This window comes from Dreissena polymorpha, chromosome 3 (genome assembly GCF_020536995.1).
Source record: "Dreissena polymorpha isolate Duluth1 chromosome 3, UMN_Dpol_1.0, whole genome shotgun sequence".
In the NCBI taxonomy this organism is placed as follows: domain Eukaryota; kingdom Metazoa; phylum Mollusca; class Bivalvia; order Myida; family Dreissenidae; genus Dreissena; species Dreissena polymorpha.
Genome location: NC_068357.1, coordinates 12,883,350 through 12,907,771, shown reverse-complemented (window position 1 = coordinate 12,907,771; position 24,422 = coordinate 12,883,350). Strand labels below are relative to the sequence as shown.

At 36.6% G+C, this 24,422-nt stretch overlaps 1 protein-coding gene across 17 annotated transcripts in view; it reads right to left on the bottom strand.

Annotated features, from left to right (window-relative positions):
- LOC127873024 (probable serine/threonine-protein kinase pats1) overlaps positions 1-24,422 on the bottom strand; it is a 51,452-nt gene that overhangs the window by 14,230 nt on the left and 12,800 nt on the right. For 5 of the 17 annotated variants that reach the window (XM_052416566.1, XM_052416570.1, XM_052416573.1 and 2 more), the window contains exons 3-6: positions 21,042-21,313; positions 14,094-14,165; positions 9,258-9,428; positions 4,702-4,818 (exon numbers count right to left, since the gene is read on the bottom strand). In XM_052416566.1, the coding sequence (XP_052272526.1) occupies positions 4,702-4,818; positions 9,258-9,428; positions 14,094-14,165; positions 21,042-21,189 (508 nt within the window). In that variant the 5' untranslated portion in view covers positions 21,190-21,313. Of the gene's footprint in view, positions 1-4,701; positions 4,819-8,945; positions 9,231-9,257; positions 9,429-14,093; positions 14,166-19,381; positions 19,761-21,041; positions 21,314-24,422 lie in introns of those variants that run through there. The other 12 variants (XM_052416572.1, XM_052416578.1, XM_052416568.1 and 9 more) reach the window with 11 other exon arrangements.

Genomic DNA, 24,422 nt, shown 5'->3' with positions numbered 1-24,422 from the left:
GATTAAATTTTGTAGAGGTTTATTAGATGTCACTACATACCAAATATGGTAGCCCTTGGCTCAATGGTTATGGACAAGTAGATTTTTAAAGTTTTCACAAATTAGCCCCCATATAAGCGTATGTTCAGTTTTGTGACCCCGGGGCAGGGTTAAATTTGACCAAAGGGGCATAATTTGAACAAACTTTGTAGAAAACTATTAGATGTCACTACATACCAAATTTGGTAGCCCTATGCCTTATGGTTAAGGACAAGCAGATTTTAAAGTTTTCACAAAATAGGAACTATATAAGCATATAATCGATTTTATGGCCCCCAGGGCAGGGTCAAATTTGACCCCTAGGACATAATTTGAACAAAGTAAGTAGAGGACTATACATTGAACAAAATAAGTAGAGGACTATACAATTTCACTGCATACCAAATTGTGTAGCCCTTATGGTTATGGACAAGATTTTTTTTTCAGTTTTCACAAAATAGGCATTATATAAGTTCACATGTTCAATTTTGTGACCCCGGGGCAGGGTCAAATTTGACCCCAGCAGGCTGTCAAGTGACCTTTTTTCAAAAAGTAGGAAAAAATAGGAACTACTTTTGCAAGAAAAGTAGGAAAAAAGTAGGAAAAAGTAGGAACTTTTCCCTCAAAAGTAGGAATACATAATACTTATTTTTTAGACACAGGTCCAGAAAACATAGCTTGAAACAGAGCAGGAGTGTCATCACATGTTCTGTATGGATACCCACTTAAAGCTACCTTAAGGGCCCAGAAGATTTCAGCCTTTTGTACCTGTTCCTTGTGTGATGGATGTACTTGCATACAGATAGATTTATCCCCACAACCCTGAGAGCTGCTTGGCTTTTGGGCACTTCCAAACAAACGCTTTTGTGAATTATCATGCATGTATTTCATGTTTTCATTGTGTTTTTATCCATCTGCATGACTTATAAGTTGATTAGCACCAGAATTACTACAAGATGGACTTCATTCTGACAGTACAATATCTTGCAAACTCATTGCCGGTATCTCTCTTGCACCATAATCCCAGTGTTTTTCCACTGTTGTCCAACTTCTCCATCCATGAAGGGTTAAACTTTGTTTTCCCACTAGGAATTTAAGCACTTATAGTGTATCTATGCTAATTAAGTTTCAAGCAAAGCTACCCTGATAAAGAAGTATACATGTAATTAGATGCTGTTCATTTTGGTGTATCATCAAATAAGTGGTTAGAGGTCTTCTGTGTATCGATATAAAAATGGTAATTATATTGTGCATGTTATATCCTTAAGCAGAAGACCAAATTTATTTAGTGATACACCAACTTGTTGTACAAGATTAATACTAGTATATAAAGCAGTGTAAATGTTCTGCTACAGCTACATTGTGAAACCTTTAAATTGACAATAGGGTGCAGTTATAATGACTTCAGTTACATTCAAAATGACTGGTCATTGCAGAGCAGATTATGCAACTGGAGATAGGACCTTATCACCTGACATCTTTTATGACAGCATTGATTGGGCAATGAAACAGTTGCACTTCATTGTTTATTCCAGTTTCAAATAATGGCTTTTACATTATTGATGACTTTGCGGGAGTGTAATAATGCCGTTTAATAATTTTAATACTTCGCTTTAACACCTTGAAGTAACCTCACTAGCTAAGGCATCATTAGACAAGAATTGTGTTTGTCCGAAACACAATGCCCACTTTTGCCCAGCTTTGAAATAAAATTTCAATATATCATTTGGCAGGTTTAGAAATTATCTCCCTTTTAAAGCTTATTACTTCTCTTGGATTGTATTTTTTAACTTTTGACCTTGAAGGATGACCTTCACCTTTCACCACTCAAAATGTGCAGCTTCATGAGATACACATGCATGCCAAATATCAAGTTGCTATCTTCAATATTGCAAAAGTTATGGGCCGCCCATATTTAAGTTTTCGGGCGGACACACACACACAGACAGACAGACAAACGGACTGACAGTACAACTGCAATACGCCACCCTACCGGGAGCATAAAAATGTATCAGGGCATTTAGGCTCTGTGCATTTATCTTTAATTACTAACCATGATGTACCTATGATATCAATAGAACATCATATCCGTTGTCATGTAATACAGAATTTATTACATTATATTTGTAAATGATGAAAACTCGGCAAAGCATCAGTTTTATCTTTTTTCCAATAACTTGTGTAATAAATTCCATATTACATAACCACTCATACAATACATGTATCTCTATATCTCTACATTCCAAACAGCAATATCATGTAAACATGCATAAGGTTTGGTCAAATTATTGTCAATGGAAACAAAATAAAACTGGAATAAACAATGGGTTCCCTCAGCTCTTGCATCACTGGGAACTGTGTAAGGTAGTGCAGTCTGCAGTGTACAAATGCTAAGGAAGTAAACAAGGCACAATTGTTACTTCAAAAAAAAACTTGTCAATAATTTTAAAAGTTACATAAGAAATAAATATTTATGCTCCTGAAGAGGTGCTAGCAGACAGTCAGCATGGGTTGTCAGGTCGTATCTAGATGAATGCACATTAACAGGGATACAGTCATGCCATAGATTCATTCATCCTGCAAGTTTACTAAATAAACTCTTTAAAAAAAAAAATTCTCCATTGAAAATGAAAAAGTAGGAATAGTAGGAAGATTTGGTAAAAAAATAGGAAAAAGTAGGATCCTGATGAAAAAGTAGGAAATAGTAGGAAAAAGTAGGAAAAAGTATGACCGCTTGACAGCCTGCCCCAGGGATAAAATTTGAACAAATTTGGTAGAGGACTATTAGATGTCACTACATACCGAATTTGATAGCCCTAGGCCGGATGGTTATGGACGAGCAGTTTTGTAAAGTTTTCCCACAATAGGCCTTATATAAGCATATGTTCAGTTTTGTGACCCGCGGGCGGGGTCAAACATGACCCCGAGGGCATAATTTGAACAAACTTGGTAGAGGACTATAAGGTGTTACTGCATACCAAATTTGGTAGCCCTAGGCCCAATGGTTATGGACAAAAAGATTTTTAAATATTTCACAAAATAAGCCCTTTATAAGCATAAATTCAATTTTGTGACCCCCCCCCCCCCCCTCGGGGGGCAGTTTCAAATTTGACACCAGTGGCAATATTTGAACAAACTAAGAAGAGAACTATCACATGTCACTACATACCAAATTTGGTAGCCCTATGCCATACAGTTATGGACAAGAAATTTTTGTTTCACAAAAAAGGCCTTATATAAGCATATGTTTAATTTTGTGACCCTCGGGGCAGGGTCAAACTTAACCCCAGGGGCATAATTTGAACAAACTTGGTAAAGGGAAAAATAAGATGTCACTACATACCAAATTTGGTAGCCCTAGGCCCAATGGATGTGGACAAGAGATTTTTAAAGTTTTCACAAAATGAGCACTTTATAAGCATCTATTCAATTGTGTGACCCCTGGGCAGTTTCAAATTTGACCCCACGGGCATTATTTGAACAAACTAAGAAGAAAACTATTACATGTCACTACATACCAAATTTGGTAGCCCTATGCCATACGGTTATGGACAAAAAGATTTTTTAATTTTTCACAAAAAAGGCCTTATATAAGCATATGGTCAATTTTGTGACCCTCGGGGCAGGTTCAAACTTGACCCTAGGGGCATAATTTGAACAAACTTGATAGAGGACTATAAGATGCCACTACATAACAAATTTGGTAGCTCTAGGCCCAATGGTTATGGACGAAAAGTTTTGTAAAGTTTTCACAAAATAGACCCTATATAAATATATGTTCAGTTTTGTGACCCCAGGGGCAGGGTCAAATTTGATACCAGGGGCATAATTTGAACAAATTTGAATGAGGTTCACGCTGGCTGAACAGGCTTATCTGGGACAACTCTTTAAGCACATGCATTAAATCATAATTTCCCACAGCGAGGCTAATAGTAACAATTGAATTGCTTGTAGATATTGTATGTATATATAGAATCAAAAACCTCGGCCTAAAGGCAATCATATGAAAGGATAAAATATAATGGACCAGAAAGATACTTTTTCTTTTTAAATCAACTGTTATAGTAAAGATTTTATCTGTATAAAAAGTAGAATATCCTGAACAGTCCTGAGATAGGAATTATTTTAATAAGCTGACCTGGTAAAAGAAAACAACAGAAATAAACTGTAAAATAGATTGATATGTCAACATTTTAATTCAACAATAACCAGGCACAAACAGGCAGTCATGGGTAAATCATTTAGATTCTTCACGATGGAAAGGCACTGTCAACATTCCCACATGACAACACTATATCAGGAGGACACTTGTCATAAAGGGATTCTTGGATAACAGTTACTGGTTGCAAGCTAGGGTTAAATATCAAGCGGTCAGTTACGACTAATATAGTTATTCCCTAGTGGTCCAACCTCGATTGTTGATGGCAGGAAAGGTGGAGGACTTCTTTGATGGTCTCTTGTGGTATGTGGTATATGTTATCTTGGGTTCATTGATAAGCCAGTCTCAAGGGAAAGTAAACCAGACTCTATTAGGAACAAGCAAAATTAATATGCAAGCTCAATCTCAAAAAGAAAAATATCCATGTTAACGCGATACGCTCAATCTCAAATAAAACAACAGAAATAAACTGTGAACTAGATGGATATGTCAACATTAAAGGGTTAAGTGTCACTATCACCCACCTCGTAATGTTGAGTCCACATTCTTGCTCTTGTGTGAAGTAGGCTTGCGGTTCAACGTGGGAAACTCGTCCGTGTCGAACTTCGGAAGGCCCGGATGGTAGCTCATTGAACCACTGGCTGTGGACAGAAATAGCATGATGTCTGAAAACTATCACATAACAAGCTTGTAAACTACCTGGGGCTAAAGTTTGGCACAAGCCCATAAACCGTCTACTAATTTATTATGTCAACAGCCAGGAAACCCTCTAGTTACATATTTTGTCACAAACCCATGAAACCTATAGTAATATATTTTGTATAAGCACCACATCACTAGCCCATAAACCCTCTATTATTATAGTTTGTATCAGGCTTTCTAAATTTTCAGAGGATTTATAAGGCTTGTTAGATTGTCTTGATTTAAAGCCATGATAATTTAAAATTATCACAGTAGCTCCAAACTAGAACAAGCCCCAAAAATACTCAACTAATTGATTTTTAACCGTTTACCACTTAGCTTCTTATTTTCACGCATTTGTAGTCCCTTAGAAAATTTATTTAAATTTAAAACTTTTCTTACAATATTTAAGGTTTTGAAGGCTTCATACCCAAACCTTAGATACTGATGAGCAGCAAACAGCAAAAAACCTGAACATACTGCGAGTTACTTGCAGGCTGTTCTGGTTGATGCTGTTTGCACATAGCCATTTACATGCTGCTTCCAAGTTGGAAAGGGTTAATTTGGCTCAGTCTTTTAGAATAATAAGGGAGGGGCTGTCCACAACATTGATAATAGTACTGCTTTATGAATAACAAGGGAGGGGCTGTCCACAACATTGATAATAGTACTGCTTTATGGATAAACAGAGGATTATAATAGAACAAACAAAGAGAGTTTAATTTTACCGGAGCTTCACTCTGGGAACAAGGGGTTTAATGAATGAACTTAAAGTGTCCACTGAGATTAGCCTGTGCAGATCGCATAAGCTTATCAAGGATGGCATTTTCTGCTTCTATGGTAATTTTCATCTAAAAGAAGTCAGTTCTTAGTCAAAATCCTTCTTTAAAAGAAAAGTTGTGTCCCTAATTAGCCTGTGTGGACTGCACAGGCTAACATGCAATGAAACTTTATGAATATTAAGTCCAGTTTTCCCAGAACAATAATCAATTGTCATCAAACTGTTTTTTAATTTAAGACATAACTATCGACAATAAAGTGAAGTCAGTGTTAATTTAGCAAGGCTTTGTACGCAATTGTGTTTACAAAACAGTTCACTGGTTTTATTATCACTATCAAGCTGTTAAAAAGACACTAAAAGGAGTCACCAGGTGCAGCAAAACATGTACAAGTTGTGATAAAAATATGCCACTGGCACATAAAATTCAAGAAATATTATTTATGGGAAATAATCTAAATGACTGAAAATACAGAATCACCAAAAAATATAATTTTCCGGAAAACATGCAATCGGCCGAAAATTAAGAGTGTCCGAAATCATTTAATTATGGTATCATTGATGAAGTGTGTTATGGAAATAATTAGCAGCTTATAGAATAATTGTCAAAAGTCTTTTATAGACCGTCAACCAGATTGACGAAAAAAAAGTTCTAAAATACCGTGTGTTTTTTACACTTATTAGTTAATATGATATATATATTTGGAAATAAAATTTTGCCATGTAAAATCGAAATTACATCGCAAAAATAGGTGACATAACAATATACACACTATAAATAACGCAAGTAGATTAATCATTTTATATATAAAATACATACAATTCCCTAAGCATGCACAATTTGCATTCCTGAGTTTACCACGTGACCACGATGATCAATCTACTTGCGTTACTTATAGTTAACTGGTACACATACCTAGTAACATTGTATTACTGAATAATGGAAAATTTAGTGAAATTTTAATCAATATAAACTTAAAATAGTAAAAAAACAAGGGCTGTTTGTAAAACATGCATGCCCCCCATATGGGCTGTCCGTTGTAGTGGCAGCCATTGTGTGAATACGTTTTTTGTCACTGTGACCTTGACCTTTGACCTAGTGACCTGAAAATCAATAGGGGTCATCTGCGAGTCACGATCAATGTACCTATGAAGTGTCATGATCCTAGGCAAAAGCGTTCTTGAGTTATCATCCGAAAATCATTTTACTATTTCTGGTCACCGTGACCTTGACCTTTGACCTTGTGACCTCAAAATCAATAGGGGTCATCTGAGAGTCATGATCAATGTACCTATGAAGTTTCATGATCCTAGGCATAAGCGTTCTTGAGTTATCATCCAGAAACTATTTTACTATTTCCGTTGTCACTGTGACCTTGACCTTTGACCTAGTGATCTGAAAATCATTAGGGGTCATATGCGAGTCATGATCAATGTACCTATGAAGTTTCATGATCCTAGGCATAAGCTTTCTTTAGTTATCATCCAGAAACCATCTGGTGGACGAACCGACTGATGGACCGACATGTGCAAAACAACATACCCCCTCTTCTTCGAATACTTTAAATGCATATAGTTGGTTTGAGCACAAGACATTTTATTTCGCCACCCCTGAATAGATTCATTAAGAATTAGAAGATAGCCACATCAAGTATAAGTCACAGTGATACAGTTGTAAAATTAGAATGGATTATATGAGCCACATTATGGGAAAAACGGGCTAAAAGCAAATGGGTTAAGTGTCATCCCAGCTAAGACTGTGCAGTCCGCACAGGCTAATCAGGTATGAATTTCTCTGCTTTAATGGAACTTTCCGTTAAAAAATGTCTCTTCGAAACAAAAATCCAGAGTAGACGGACAGTGTTGTCACTGATTAGCCAGTGTGACTGCACCGGCTAATCTGGGATGACAATTAACGCACATGCATTTAGCCTGTGTTTCCCAGAATGTGTCTTATATGGTAGTTCACAATAAGAATGAAAGATAACACTTTAAGTTGAATGAGTATGACCAACTGTCAGCAAGTGTTAACCCTTTCCCACTCAGAAGAAAAGGGAAAACGGGTAATCAGGGCCTTACCCAGGAATTGTTGACTGGGGGGGCCCAAACGGGGAGGGTGCGGGAGGGGTTGCCCCTCCCGAATAGATTTTTTTTATAAACCACTGTTCAAGGTGAATTTTAATGCATATAGAAACATATGTTGTGTTATAAATTTATGGATATATAACAAGTAAATCAGCACCTTTCTGAACTCTAAAGCTTTAACCATTACGGGCCGTCCATAAAGTATGTCACGCTCCAGGTGGGGTGGAGGATGCGTAAGTAAGTGACAGTTTGTGACATGGGGGAGGGGAGTCAGGCCATGTGTGATGTCACACATTAATTAAAAAAATATTGTATAATTTATTTATTATTTCTTTAGTAGAATTTAAAAATTAATTTTCTTAAATTTGTGAAACATTTCAATTAGTTTTATATCGAAATAAGACGAATTGCGTATCTCCTGATTCTGTTGTTCGAATGTTTAATAGGCAACTTGACTGGGCCGGCTTATTCAATAGGCACAACCACCACACAGATTTCAATGACGAAATAATTAGACTGTTCCATTTTTAGTTAGTAAAGGGTTGAAAGAAAATCTAAATTATAATTTCGTTTTTATTAGAGGTTAACACGTGAATAAATATTCATACTGCTCATCGTAACAACCCTACAGTTATAAAAGCCTGTAATGTGAAAGTTCTTTTACCGGTAAGTTAAATTTAAATACGGTTTATAGTGAATTGAGTTTTAGATAAAATTTAAATTAAGTATTAATTTAAAAAAAAAATGTTCGAAAGTGTGAGTTTGTGACGTACTTTAGGGAAGGGGGTCAAAGATTTTGTAACAGTTTGTGACATGCCGGGGAAAAAATGGTAAAAAAAGCGTGACATGCTTTATCAACGACCCCTTGGTGTGAAATTCACACACATGTTTAAAGCTTTAGATTTCAGAAATGTATTACACTTTATTAAGAAGTAAAAGCAACCTTTGAAACTAAAAAACCTTTATTATGAAATGTAACATAAAGTATGACATAGAGGAGGTTTGATTTCAAAGAGAAAATACTACTATGGTTATATGTCAGTAACTGACATATAACCTACTAGTATTTTCTCTTTGAAATCAAACCTCCTCTATATAAAATTTCAAAGTAATTTCATTATAACATGTTTATCATCTACAAGACAGTTTTCACAGAAATGTTAAATAAGCTATGACTCTAGAGGAGGTTTGAATTCAAAAGAAAAACACTATTATCGTTCAGACCTACGACCTTCTGTATCAGTTCCATCCATTCGCTGTTTCTCTTTCCTTGTCCAATCAAAATACGTGTTTCACCCACCATCAAAAGATGAAGCATTGAGCACAATGGGTAATTGACAGATCGGGGATGTGTGTACAAGGTGATAAGAAAACAATGCCTAGGGGCTTATTTCCACTGGCGAGTAAATTAGCGCTAATCCCTTTGTGTATCAGGGGCAATAAAACAAATCTGCACATTTGTATTGCAGGGAAGTGTACTGTGGGCCCTTTCATGTGAGAAAATTTGCAGTAGGCCCATTATTTAAAAATCATTACTCGACAGCCAGCTGGGGGGGCCCGGGCCCCTGGGCCCAGTGCCTGGGTACGGGCCTGGTAATGGTGAGTCCACATTCTTGCTCTTGTGTGAAGTAGGCTTGCGATTCAACGTGGGAAACTCGTCCGTGTAATACTTCAATGAGCTACCATCCGAGCCCTCCGAACCACTGGCTGTGGACAGAAATAGCATGATGTCTGAAAACTATCACATAACAAGCTTGTAAACTACCTGGGGCTAAAGTTTGGCACAAGCCCATAAACCGTCTACTAATTTATTATGTCAACAGCCAGGAAACCCTCTAGTTACATATTTTGTCACAAACCCATGAAACCTATAGTAATATATTTTGTATAAGCACCACATCACTAGCCCATAAACCCTCTATTATTATAGTTTGTATCAGGCTTTCTAAATTTTCAGAGGATTTATAAGGCTTGTTAGATTGTCTTGATTTAAAGCCATAATAATTTAAAATTATCACAGTAGCTCCAAACTAGAACAAGCCCCAAAAATACTCAACTAATTGATTTTTAACCGTTTACCACTTAGCTTCTTATTTTCACGCATTTGTAGTCCCTTAGAAAATTTATTTAAATTTAAAACTTTTCTTACAATATTTAAGGTTTTGAAGGCTTCATACCCAAACCTTAGATACTGATGAGCAGCAAACAGCAAAAAACCTGAACATACTGCGAGTTACTTGCAGGCTGTTCTGGTTGATGCTGTTTGCACATAGCCATTTACATGCTGCTTCCAAGTTGGAAAGGGTTAATTTGGCTCAGTCTTTTAGAATAATAAGGGAGGGGCTGTCCACAACATTGATAATAGTACTGCTTTATGAATAACAAGGGAGGGGCTGTCCACAACATTGATAATAGTACTGCTTTATGGATAAACAGAGGATTATAATAGAACAAACAAAGAGAGTTTAATTTTACCGGAGCTTCACTCTGGGAACAAGGGGTTTAATGAATGAACTTAAAGTGTCCTCTGAGATTAGCCTGTGCAGATCGCATAAGCTTATCAAGGATGGCATTTTCTGCTTCTATGGTAATTTTCATCTAAAAGAAGTCAGTTCTTAGTCAAAATCCTTCTTTAAAAGAAAAGTTGTGTCCCTAATTAGCCTGTGTGGACTGCACAGGCTAACATGCAATGAAACTTTATGAATATTAAGTCCAGTTTTCCCAGAACAATAATCAATTGTCATCAAACTGTTTTTTAATTTAAGACATAACTATCAACAATAAAGTGAAGTCAGTGTTAATTTAGCAAGGCTTTGTACGCAATTGTGTTTACAAAACAGTTCACTGGTTTTATTATCACTATCAAGCTGTTAAAAAGACACTAAAAGGAGTCACCAGGTGCAGCAAAACATGTACAAGTTGTGATAAAAATATGCCACTGGCACATAAAATTCAAGAAATATTATTTATGGGAAATAATCTAAATGACTGAAAATACAGAATCGCCAAAAAATATAATTTTCCGGAAAACATGCAATCGGCCGAAAATTAAGAGTGTCCGAAATCATTTAATTATGGTATCATTGATGAAGTGTGTTATGGAAATAATTAGCAGCTTATAGAATAATTGTCAAAAGTCTTTTATAGACCGTCAACCAGATTGACGAAAAAAAAGTTCTAAAATACCGTGTGTTTTTTACACTTATTAGTTAATATGATATATATATTTGGAAATAAAATTTTGCCATGTAAAATCGAAATTACATCGCAAAAATAGGTGACATAACAATATACACACTATAAATAACGCAAGTAGATTAATCATTTTATATATAAAATACATACAATTCCCTAAGCATGCACAATTTGCATTCCTGAGTTTACCACGTGACCACGATGATCAATCTACTTGCGTTACTTATAGTTAACTGGTACACATACCTAGTAACATTGTATTACTGAATAATGGAAAATTTAGTGAAATTTTAATCAATATAAACTTAAAATAGTAAAAAAACAAGGGCTGTTTGTAAATCATGCATGCCCCCCATATGGGCTGTCCGTTGTAGTGGCAGCCATTGTGTGAATACGTTTTTTGTCACTGTGACCTTGACCTTTGACCTAGTGACCTGAAAATCAATAGGGGTCATCTGCGAGTCACGATCAATGTACCTATGAAGTGTCATGATCCTAGGCAAAAGCGTTCTTGAGTTATCATCCGAAAATCATTTTACTATTTCTGGTCACCGTGACCTTGACCTTTGACCTTGTGACCTCAAAATCAATAGGGGTCATCTGAGAGTCATGATCAATGTACCTATGAAGTTTCATGATCCTAGGCATAAGCGTTCTTGAGTTATCATCCAGAAACCATTTTACTATTTCCGTTGTCACTGTGACCTTGACCTTTGACCTAGTGATCTGAAAATCATTAGGGGTCATATGAGAGTCATGATCAATGTACCTATGAAGTTTCATGATCCTAGGCATAAGCTTTCTTGAGTTATCATCCAGAAACCATCTGGTGGACGAACCGACTGATGGACCGACATGTGCAAAACAACATACCCCCTCTTCTTCGAATACTTTAAATGCATATAGTTGGTTTGAGCACAAGACATTTTATTTCGCCACCCCTGAATAGATTCATTAAGAATTAGAAGATAGCCACATCAAGTATAAGTCACAGTGATACAGTTGTAAAATTAGAATGGATTATATGAGCCACATTATGGGAAAAACGGGCTAAAAGCAAATGGGTTAAGTGTCATCCCAGCTAAGACTGTGCAGTCCGCACAGGCTAATCAGGTATGAATTTCTCTGCTTTAATGGAACTTTCCGTTAAAAAATGTCTCTTCTAAACAAAAATCCAGAGTAGACGGACAGTGTTGTCACTGATTAGCCAGTGTGACTGCACCGGCTAATCTGGGATGACAATTAACGCACATGCATTTAGCCTGTGTTTCCCAGAATGTGTCTTATATGGTAGTTCACAATAAGAATGAAAGATAACACTTTAAGTTGAATGAGTATGACCAACTGTCAGCAAGTGTTAACCCTTTCCCACTCAGAAGAAAAGGGAAAATGGCTATTTGCAAACAGCATAAAACCAGAACAGCCTGCCAGTAACTTGCTGGCTGTTAAGGTTATATGATGTTTGCTTCTCATCAGTATCTAATGGTTGGAACTGAAACTTTGTAAACTTGGATCTAGTAAGAGTGATCTTAAATTTTATTGTTTTTTAAGCGACTTCGAATGTGTAAAAGTGCTTCTCTGAGTGGTAAACAATTAACCCTTTCAGTGCTGGAACCAAATTTTGAAGGCCTTTGCAAACAGTTTGGATCCAGATGAGAAGCCACAGAACGTCGCATCTCATCAGGATCCAAACTGTTTGCTATTATGATAGTGTTCTTTGAAAAAAATCGAAGAAAATGCTAATGCAGCCATATCGGCCAGTAGATACAACACCACAACATATAGGGCAGCTATATCGGCCAGTTGATACAATACCACAACATATAGGGCAGCCATATTGGCCAGTAGATACAATACCACAACATATAGGGCAGCCATATTGGCCAGTAGATACAAACCCACAACATATAGGGCAGCCATATCGGCCAGTAGATACAATACCACAACATATAGGGCAGCCATATCGGCCAGTAGATACAATACCACAATGTAAAAGGCAGCCATATGGGCCAGAATATGCAATCCCACAGCCTAAAGCCAAGGGCAGCCATATCTGCCAGTAGATGAAATACCACAACCTAAAGCCAAGGGCAGCCATATCGGCCAGTAGATAAAATACCACAACATATAGGGCAGCCATATCAGCCAGTAGATACAATACCACAACATATAGGGCAGCCATATCGGCCAGTAGATAAAATACCACAACCTATAGGGCAGCCATATCAGCCCCTCATCAGCCCCTCCCTTATTATTCTAAAAGACTGAGCCAAATTAACCCTTTCCAACTTGGAAGCAGCATGTAAATGGCTATGTGCAAACAGCATCAACCAGAACAGCCTGCAAGTAACTCGCAGTATGTTCAGGTTTTTGCTGTTTGCTGCTCATCAGTATCTAAGGTTTGGGTATGAAGCCTTCAAAACCTTAAATATTGTAAGAATGTTACCTAGTAACATTGTATTACTGAATAATGGAAAATTTAGTGAAATTTTAATCAATATAAACTTAAAATAGTAAAAAAACAAGGTAGATGAAATACCACAACCTATAGTAAATACTGTTGAGATCTTAAGCATAAATATGAACCTCACTCTGGGAAAATTCAAGTGCGTCAAGTGTCATCCCAGATGAGCCTATGCAGTCAGCACAGGCTAGTCAGGTACCACACTATCTGCTTCTATGGTAATTACGTTTAAAGAAATTCACTTTTTAAGGAATATCCAGTTTAGGCTGAAAGTGTTGCCCCTGATAACGCTGAAAATGTTGTCCCTGATTAGCCTGTGCTGGCTGAACAGGCTTATCTGGGACAACTCTTTAAGCACATGCATTAAACCATAATTTCCCACAGCGAGGCTAATAGTAACAATTGAATTGCTCGTAGATATTGTATGTATATATAGAATCAAAAACCTTGGCCTAAAGGCAATCATATGAAAGGATAAAATATAATGGACCAGAAAGATACTTTTTCTTTTTAAATCAACTGTTATAGTAAAGATTTTATCTGTATAAAAAGTAGAATATCCTGAACAGTCCTGAGATAGGAATTATTTTAATAAGCTGACCTGGTAAAAGAAAACAACAGAAATAAACTGTAAAATAGATTGATACAAAATCACCAAAATACACCAAACAATCCTACAACCATCAGGCGAACATTATTGACTTTTTCTTTACCGTGTTCAAGAGCTTTATAAAAGAGTGTAATTGCTTCATCATCCAACCATTGAACATCATTTGGTAACTTATCTGAAAGCATAAAACCGTGGATAATAATAACATTAGTTATCAAGTTTGCAAAAATGGCATGTTACAAGTGCAACATGTTCAGACAGGCTAGCTCAGTTGGTAGATAGATAGATAATAAATTAGAAGATCGCAGGTTCAATTCCCTGCCCCAAAAATAAATTGTAAACTAACTTTGTGTCTAAGGCCCTCCATGCCCAACCTCAGATTTAAATAGAGCAGTTGTCATTTACTGGCATAAGTATATACACTATAGTATTGGTAAACCAACACATCCAGAAAAAGAGGGCCATGATGGCCCTGTATTGCTCCACTGCTGAAAAAAAGCTGAAACTAATATTCTCTGCATGCGCAAATACTTAAATATAGGCCCTTTTTAAGCACAAGTACACATTTGTGACCCCCTGGGCTGGGTCAAATTTAACCCCAGGAGCATAATTTGAGCAAACTTTGTAAAGGCCTACTATATCTCACTAACATACAAAATGTGGTAGCCCTAGGTCCAAGAGTTAAGGAGGATAATATTTTTAAAGTTTTCACAAAATAAGCAAGATATAAGCATATATAATGTTCAATTTTTGTGACCCACGGGTCAGGGTCAAATTTGACCCAAAGGGCATAATTTGAACAAACTTGGTAGAGGACTATAAGATGTTACTGCATACACAATTTGGTAGCCATGGTCCGAATGGTTTTCGACAAGAAGATTTTTAAAGATTTCACAAAATAAGTGCTTTATAAGCGTTCATTCAATTTTGTGACCCTCGGGGCAGGGTCAAAGTCGACCCCAGAGGCATTTTTGATTAAATTTTGTAGAGGTTTATTAGATGTCACTACATACCAAATATGGTAGCCCTTGGCTCAATGGTTATGGACAAGTAGATTTTTAAAGTTTTCACAAATTAGCCCCCATATAAGCGTATGTTCAGTTTTGTGACCCCGGGGCAGGGTTAAATTTGACCAAAGGGGCATAATTTGAACAAACTTTGTAGAAAACTATTAGATGTCACTACATACCAAATTTGGTAGCCCTATGCCTTATGGTTAAGGACAAGCAGATTTTAAAGTTTTCACAAAATAGGAACTATATAAGCATATAATCGATTTTATGGCCCCCAGGGCAGGGTCAAATTTGACCCCTAGGACATAATTTGAACAAAGTAAGTAGAGGACTATACATTGAACAAAATAAGTAGAGGACTATACAATTTCACTGCATACCAAATTATGGTTATGGACAAGATTTTTTTTTCAGTTTTCACAAAATAGGCATTATATAAGTTCACATGTTCAATTTTGTGACCCCGGGGCAGGGTCAAATTTGACCCCAGCAGGCTGTCAAGTGACCTTTTTTCAAAAAGTAGGAAAAAATAGGAACTACTTTTGCAAGAAAAGTAGGAAAAAAGTAGGAAAAAGTAGGAACTTTTCCCTCAAAAGTAGGAATACATAATACTTATTTTTTAGACACAGGTCCAGAAAACATAGCTTGAAACAGAGCAGGAGTGTCATCACATGTTCTGTATGGATACCCACTTAAAGCTACCTTAAGGGCCCAGAAGATTTCAGCCTTTTGTACCTGTTCCTTGTGTGATGGATGTACTTGCATACAGATAGATTTATCCCCACAACCCTGAGAGCTGCTTGGCTTTTGGGCACTTCCAAACAAACGCTTTTGTGAATTATCATGCATGTATTTCATGTTTTCATTGTGTTTTTATCCATCTGCATGACTTATAAGTTGATTAGCACCAGAATTACTACAAGATGGACTTCATTCTGACAGTACAATATCTTGCAAACTCATTGCCGGTATCTCTCTTGCACCATAATCCCAGTGTTTTTCCACTGTTGTCCAACTTCTCCATCCATGAAGGGTTAAACTTTGTTTTCCCACTAGGAATTTAAGCACTTATAGTGTATCTATGCTAATTAAGTTTCAAGCAAAGCTACCCTGATAAAGAAGTATACATGTAATTAGATGCTGTTCATTTTGGTGTATCATCAAATAAGTGGTTAGAGGTCTTCTGTGTATCGATATAAAAATGGTAATTATATTGTGCATGTTATATCCTTAAGCAGAAGACCAAATTTATTTAGTGATACACCAACTTGTTGTACAAGATTAATACTAGTATATAAAGCAGTGTAAATGTTCTGCTACAGCTACATTGTGAAACCTTTAAATTGACAATAGGGTGCAGTTATAATGACTTCAGTTACATTCAAAATGACTGGTCATTGCAGAGCAGATTATGCAACTGGAGATAGGACCTTATCACCTGACATCTTTTATGACAGCATTGATTGGGCAATGAAACAGTTGCACTTCATTGTTTATTCCAGTTTCAAATAATGGCTTTTACATTATTGATGACTTTGCGGGAGTGTAATAATGCCGTTTAATAATTTTAATACTTCGCTTTAACACCTTGAAGTAACCTCACTAGCTAAGGCATCATTAGACAAGAATTGTGTTTGTCCGAAACACAATGCCCACTTTTGCCCAGCTTTGAAATAAAATTTCAATATATCATTTGGCAGGTTTAGAAATTATCTCCCTTTTAAAGCTTATTACTTCTCTTGGATTGTATTTTTTAACTTTTGACCTTGAAGGATGACCTTCACCTTTCACCACTCAAAATGTGCAGCTTCATGAGATACACATGCATGCCAAATATCAAGTTGCTATCTTCAATATTGCAAAAGTTATGGGCCGCCCATATTTAAGTTTTCGGGCGGACACACACACACAGACAGACAGACAAACGGACTGACAGTACAACTGCAATACGCCACCCTACCGGGAGCATAAAAATGTATCAGGGCATTTAGGCTCTGTGCATTTATCTTTAATTACTAAACATGATGTACCTATGATATCAATAGAACATCATATCCGTTGTCATGTAATACAGAATTTATTACATTATATTTGTAAATGATGAAAACTCGGCAAAGCATCAGTTTTATCTTTTTTCCAATAACTTGTGTAATAAATTCCATATTACATAACCACTCATACAATACATGTATCTCTATATCTCTACATTCCAAACAGCAATATCATGTAAACATGCATAAGGTTTGGTCAAATTATTGTCAATGGAAACAAAATAAAACTGGAATAAACAATGGGTTCCCTCAGCTCTTGCATCACTGGGAACTGTGTAAGGTAGTGCAGTCTGCAGTGTACAAATGCTAAGGAAGTAAACAAGGCACAATTGTTACTTCAAAAAAAAACTTGTCAATAATTTTAAAAGTTACATAAGAAATAAATATTTATGCTCCTGAAGAGGTGCTAGCAGACAGTCAGCATGGGTTGTCAGGTCGTATCTAGATGAATGCACATTAACAGGGATACAGTCATGCCATAGATTCATTCATCCTGCAAGTTTACTAAATAAACTCTTTAAAAAAAAAAAATTCTCCATTGAAAATGAAAAAGTAGGAATAGTAGGAAGATTTGGTAAAAAAATAGGAAAAAGTAGGATCCTGATGAAAAAGTAGGAAATAGTAGGAAAAAGTAGGAAAAAGTATGACCGCTTGACAGCCTGCCCCAGGGATAAAATTTGAACAAATTTGGTAGAGGACTATTAGATGTCACTACATACCGAATTTGATAGCCCTAGGCCGGATGGTTATGGACGAGCAGTTTTGTAAAGTTTTCCCACAATAGGCCTTATATAAGCATATGTTCAGTTTTGTGACCCGCGGGCGGGGTCAAACATGACCCCAGGGGCATAATTTGAACAAACTTGGTAGAGGACTATAAGGTGTTACTGCATACCAAATTTGGTAGCCCTAGGCCCAATGGTTATGGACAAAAAGATTTTTAAATATTTCACAAAATAAGCCCTTTATAAGCATAAATTCAATTTTGTGACCCCCCCCCCCCCCCCGGGGGGCAGTTTCAAATTTGACACCAGTGGCAATATTTGAACAAACTAAGAAGAGAACTATCACATGTCACTACATACCAAATTTGGTAGCCCTATGCCATACAGTTATGGACAAGAAATTTTTGTTTCACAAAAAAGGCCTTATATAAGCATATGTTTAATTTTGTGACCCTCGGGGCAGGGTCAAACTTAACCCCAGGGGCATAATTTGAACAAACTTGGTAAAGGGAAAAATAAGATGTCACTACATACCAAATTTGGTAGCCCTAGGCCCAATGGATGTGGACAAGAGATTTTTAAAGTTTTCACAAAATGAGCACTTTATAAGCATCTATTCAATTGTGTGACCCCTGGGCAGTTTCAAATTTGACCCCACGGGCATTATTTGAACAAACTAAGAAGAAAACTATTACATGTCACTACATACCAAATTTGGTAGCCCTATGCCATACGGTTATGGACAAAAAGATTTTTTAATTTTTCACAAAAAAAGGCCTTATATAAGCATATGGTCAATTTTGTGACCCTCGGGGCAGGTTCAAACTTGACCCTAGGGGCATAATTTGAACAAACTTGATAGAGGACTATAAGATGCCACTACATAACAAATTTGGTAGCTCTAGGCCCAATGGTTATGGACGAAAAGTTTTGTAAAGTTTTCACAAAATAGACCCTATATAAATATATGTTCAGTTTTGTGACCCCAGGGGCAGGGTCAAATTTGATACCAGGGGCATAATTTGAACAAATTTGAATGAGGTTCACGCTGGCTGAACAGGCTTATCTGGGACAACTCTTTAAGCACATGCATTAAATCATAATTTCCCACAGCGGGGCTAATAGTAACAATTGAATTGCTTGTAGATATTGTATGTATATATAGAATCAAAAACCTCGGCCTAAAGGCAATCATATGAAAGGATAAAATATAATGGACCAGAAAGATACTTTTTCTTTTTAAATCAACTGTTATAGTAAAGATTTTATCTGTATAAAAAGTAGAATATCCTGAACAGTCCTGAGATAGGAATTATTTTAATAAGCTGACCTGGTAAAAGAAAACAACAGAAATAAACTGTAAAATAGATTGATATGTCAACATTTTAATTCAACAATAACCAGGCACAAACAGGCAGTCATGGGTAAATCATTTAGATTCTTCACGATGGAAAGGCACTGTCAACATTCCCACATGACAACACTATATCAGGAGGACACTTGTCATAAAGGGATTCTTGGATAACAGTTACTGGTTGCAAGCTAGGGTTAAATATCAAGCGGTCAGTTACGACTAATATAGTTATTCCCTAGTGGTCCAACCTCGATTGTTGATGGCAGGAAAGGTGGAGGACTTCTTTGATGGTCTCTTGTGTTCATATAGTCTCTTGAATGCATTGATACGCCAGTTTAAAGGGAAAGTAAACCAGACTCTATTAGGAACAAGCAAAATTAATATGCAAGCTCAATCTCAAAAAGAAAAATATCCATGTTAACGCGATACGCTCAATCTCAAATAGAAGGTATCCATGGTAACATGATACGCTTGATCTTAAATATCATGTATCCATGGAAACATGATAAGCTTAATCTCAAATAGCAGGTATCCATGGTAACACAATAAGCTTGATCTCAAATAGCTAGTTTCCATAGTAACATGATAAGATCAATCTCAAATAGCATGTATCCATGGTAACATGGCAATCTTGATCTCAAACAGAAAATTAACATAGTAACATGATAAGATCAATCTCAAATAGCATGTATCCATGGTAACATGATAAGCTTGATCGCAAATAGCAAGTATCCATGGTAACATGATAAGCTTGATCTTAAATAACAAGTATCCATGGTAACCTTATAAGCTTGATTACAAGTAGCAAGTATCCATGGTAACGTGATAAGCTTGAACTCAAATAGCAAGTATCCATGGTAACACAATAAGCTTGATATCAAATAAGAAGTATCCATGGCAATTATGAACGCTATTACAACATGTATTGTTATGTAAAATAATACTGACACTGAAATAAATAATTCACATGCAAATTAATGTTTGGTATGCAAAATTTCATATTTTTGCAGAGATAAGAACACACTTTGTCTAATGATGACGATGGACTCTTGTTTTCTTTGATCCTTTGATAATTTAAAACAAGATTATAGGCATTAAGATTGTTTATGACATTTTAAATGTTCATTTTATATATCCTATGATAAAAAAATTATGTCGTTGTCATGAAGTTTCAAATAGTTTTAACGATTAACTGAAATCACTATTTAACGGCTTTGAATTTGGTGCAACAACAAATCCCTTTCATCAACCTTTAAGTTACTATATTATATTTCAGTTATTGAATGTGTATCATATTCAATGCAAACAAAATAACTTCTGATATAATTTTTAACTTTTTGTGAGCTTGGCATGATGCCTATAAAACCTATAATTGTATTAACGAAGGCAGCTCAAAGCTTGATTTTCTCTTTTTTAATAACATTGACCTTGACTCAACAGACCACACATGCAATCCCAACAGAGGTCTTCGTGTAAGCCGAGTACAAACAAAATAACAACACGCATCCTCCATCCCAAATCACGTCATTCTGTTGAAACTGTTTTTCTATTTCTAGTCACAGCAACCTTGATTTCATTTGCCAAAATTGCAATACCAACATATATCTGCATGTAAGTAACCTTCTAACAAAATAACTGAAAAATAAGCAAATTTGTTGAATTGATATCCCCTGCCAAAAATAAATGTTGTGATGAATGGACGGACAGACGGATGGAAACCGCTAATTCTTATCCCTCAGCCTTTGGTGGGGGATAATACCTTCATCAAAACCAACATTATTGAGTGGAAAGTCATTTTCTATTTTCAGTAATAGTGACCTTAACCCCACTGGCCACAAATGTTATCCCTCGCTAGACCTAGTGACCTGAAAATCAATAGGGGTCATCTGCTAGTCATGATCAATGTACCTTCGTTGACCATGCTGGGCTCGGCCAGCTGAAAGCCATCTCCGAGGCACATGGGTGTCATCTGTCTCGGGTCTGGTCGGGGCGTTGGCAGAGGACTGTACTTCTCGGGAAGGGGGGGTGGTGACCGACTGCTGGACTGCTGACCCATTATTGGTGTCTTTTTATTAGTGTCTTTTCTCAGCCTTTCAGAATAGTACTGGTACTAGTTAAACATGGAACCAAAGTGCCTTAAGAACCATATGTGGTTTTGAAGTATGTTTTACAAAATTGCCCTGAAACATGATCAAAACTGTAAAATTCAATACATCAACTATTTTATTGTGTCGAGTAAGACATTTTTATTCTTGAATTGGGCAAATTTGCATCCTAATTGTATTGCCCAAGATGAATTTCTGGAGTACCCAGTACCCATTAAAATGAGAAAACACACCACAGCATAATAAGAAACTAATCAGAATATCTTAGCAAACATCAGCAATTAAAACACACGTGCATGTAACTTGCATGTGGCTTATTAGAAATCAATCAAGCAATGAAGAAAGCATGTTTTAACTGACATTAATTAGTGCATATTCAGTAGTCAGATCAGTTTCTAATGTAACAATGGCTTTGTTATAATATTCCATAATAGATCAAGGAGCATTAAAGGCTATAAAACTCTGAATTCTTAACATACTTCTTCAACTACAGATTTTACATTACATGTATATTATAATTAAAACCACTTTACGTGTTACATTGTGCAATAATGGAGAGCATATATAATCCACTAAACATCAACATTAATATATTATCAAGTCAAATGGTACCAGTACTTCCTTGAAAATATGTGAAGTAATTTCAAGACTGGGTAATCTATAAGAAATCCATTATTACTGAAATGGTTAAAAGGTGTACACAAAGTACATGTATGAACAATTGCTATATAATTCAGCATGGGCCAAAGTTGTACAAAGCATAATGAAGATTAATAATAAACAATTTGTTGTAGAAAGCCAATTATAATTTCTGTAACTTATAATAATTCTTAAGAGTTCTCCTAATCACATTTAATGTTAACAAGTTATTTCGAAATAATATAAAAGCATTTACTCCAAATATTCCTTTTATCAACAGATTAAACATTATGATCTTGATACAGTAGTCATAGTTAAGACAATACTTCACACAAATCAACTAAAGGAAGAATACATGGTATTTTAAAACATGTTATTTTACAAGTGCATATCATAAACTTAAATGTACTGTCTAACAGAATTATCTACAAGCTAATTGACACACTTTTTATATTCTCCAGCAACAGAGCCGGATTCAGACATGCTAAAATCTATAACCACTATAAAACTTCTTTATTCTCACACCTTCTTTCTCACTCACCTTCACACATCTCCCGTGAAACCACTCATCACACCAATCGCACTCTATCATAAAACCGTCATCTGGCTGTCTACACACACAATAGGTTACATCACTGTCAACAGCTAAGTGTCCAGTCGGTCGGTCAATTTCCTGACTTGGGAGATAAGTTACCTGACAGATTTTCAAACGATCACGCTTCCTTGTTTTGACCACATTCTTATGCAAGAAAATAACTAAATAAAATAATATTAAGATACAACACAGTTTATTTTCCGTTTCTTGTTCTATGTGTGTGACATTTAAGTGACATGTATTTAATGTTTTTGATATCCGTCACATTGTTGACTGATTGCGATCATTTAACAATGCAGAGCGTGAAAGACGGCTAAAGTGTGAATTATGTAAGTATGCATGTATAGATAAGAAGATAATTATTAGCCGTGTCACCATCCCCGGTCCGTTCCATTTAACCGATAGTTTTTATTATTTCACTTTCTAGTGTGCGATATCCAGCATATTGACCGGATGACCCATGGATAGTTTTTATTATTTCGCTTTCTAGTGTGAAGTATCCAGCATATTGACCGAATCACCCATGGATAGTTTGTATTATTTCGTTTTCTAGTGTGAAGTATCCAGCATATTGACCGAATCACCCATGGATAGTTTGTATTATTTCGTTTTCTAGTGTGAAGTATCCAGAATATTGACCGGATCAACCATGGATAGTTTGTATTATTTCCCTTTCTAGTGTGAAGTATCCAGCACATAGACCGGATCACCCACCTTGTTTATAACCTCCTTCGTATTGACTATACCCGGATCCCATACTTCCCGTGTCTTCTCATGTCTTTCTTTCCATGATTTTGACAAGGGGACCACATCATCTACGTCCTCCAACTCATAACCAAGTTGATACTCTAGACGATCATCCACGATGGTTTTCCTGCACAAAGCATCAGGATTGCCGTTCCTTGCTCCTGCCCTATGATTAAACATCTTGGTTCTGAACTTCATGCCCCTTTGCTCCAGCTTTTTCTCTTGAAGAAAGAGGTCTGCTCTGGGAGTGTTCAGTGTGATGATGAGTTTGTCCAACTGCACTTGTCCCTCTTCCAGAGCCTTCTGTAACTCAGTGGCCTGACTGACGGACTCAGTGACCCTCGCTTGGTATCCACTAGCAGCCTTTATCTGAGCCTTGTATCCACTGACTACCTCCTGATGGTCTGCTGCATGTTCTTCAGCCTTCTCCTGCGCACTGGTCTGAGGCTGGGTCTGCATCTCAGCTTCATCTTTCTCATGGTACGCAGCCAACTGGGCAAGACTAGCATCTGACATGTGACCAGCTTCACCTACCGGTCTCTCGTATTCCTCCTTCTGTCTATCGGCCTCAACCTGCATCTGATGGATATCCAACTCACTTCTCTCCAGAATTGTGTGGTTGTGTTGTTCATTCATCTTTCTGAAATTTTCCTCACTTTGTGCCAGTCTCGTTTGCAGTTGGTTATTTTCTCGTTCCTTATTCTAAAAGTCATTGCCCTGCTTCTTCAGGTTCTCCTTCTCCACTTTCATTTTGTTCTCATACTCCTTCAGTCTCGACTCCCTCTTAGCAATCGCCTCTGACTTCTCTGCTTTCAAACGCTTGAAGATTGCACGAGCTTTCGCCAACTGAGTTGCACGGGCTTTCTCCAACTGATTTGTAGCAGCTTTCTCCAACTTTTCAATGCGTTCCTTCAGTTGCGTGTTCTCCTGACCGAGTGATTGTGCCTTTGACCTTAACCTTAAGATTTCTCCATCTTTTCTCTCCATCTCCTCATGCATTTGCTGCTTCATTTCTGCAATAGCCATCTGTCTGTCTTTCTTTAACTGTTCTATCATCTCCCGTGCCTGTTGTACCTGCTGCTGTAACTTATTATCGAGGGAATTCTGCAGTTTTTGAAACTGGACTTGCAGCTCCTTCAATTCTCGCTCAATGCGTGCTTTATCGGTGAGCATAGCCACCTGCTGTTCTTTGCTCTCTTTCAG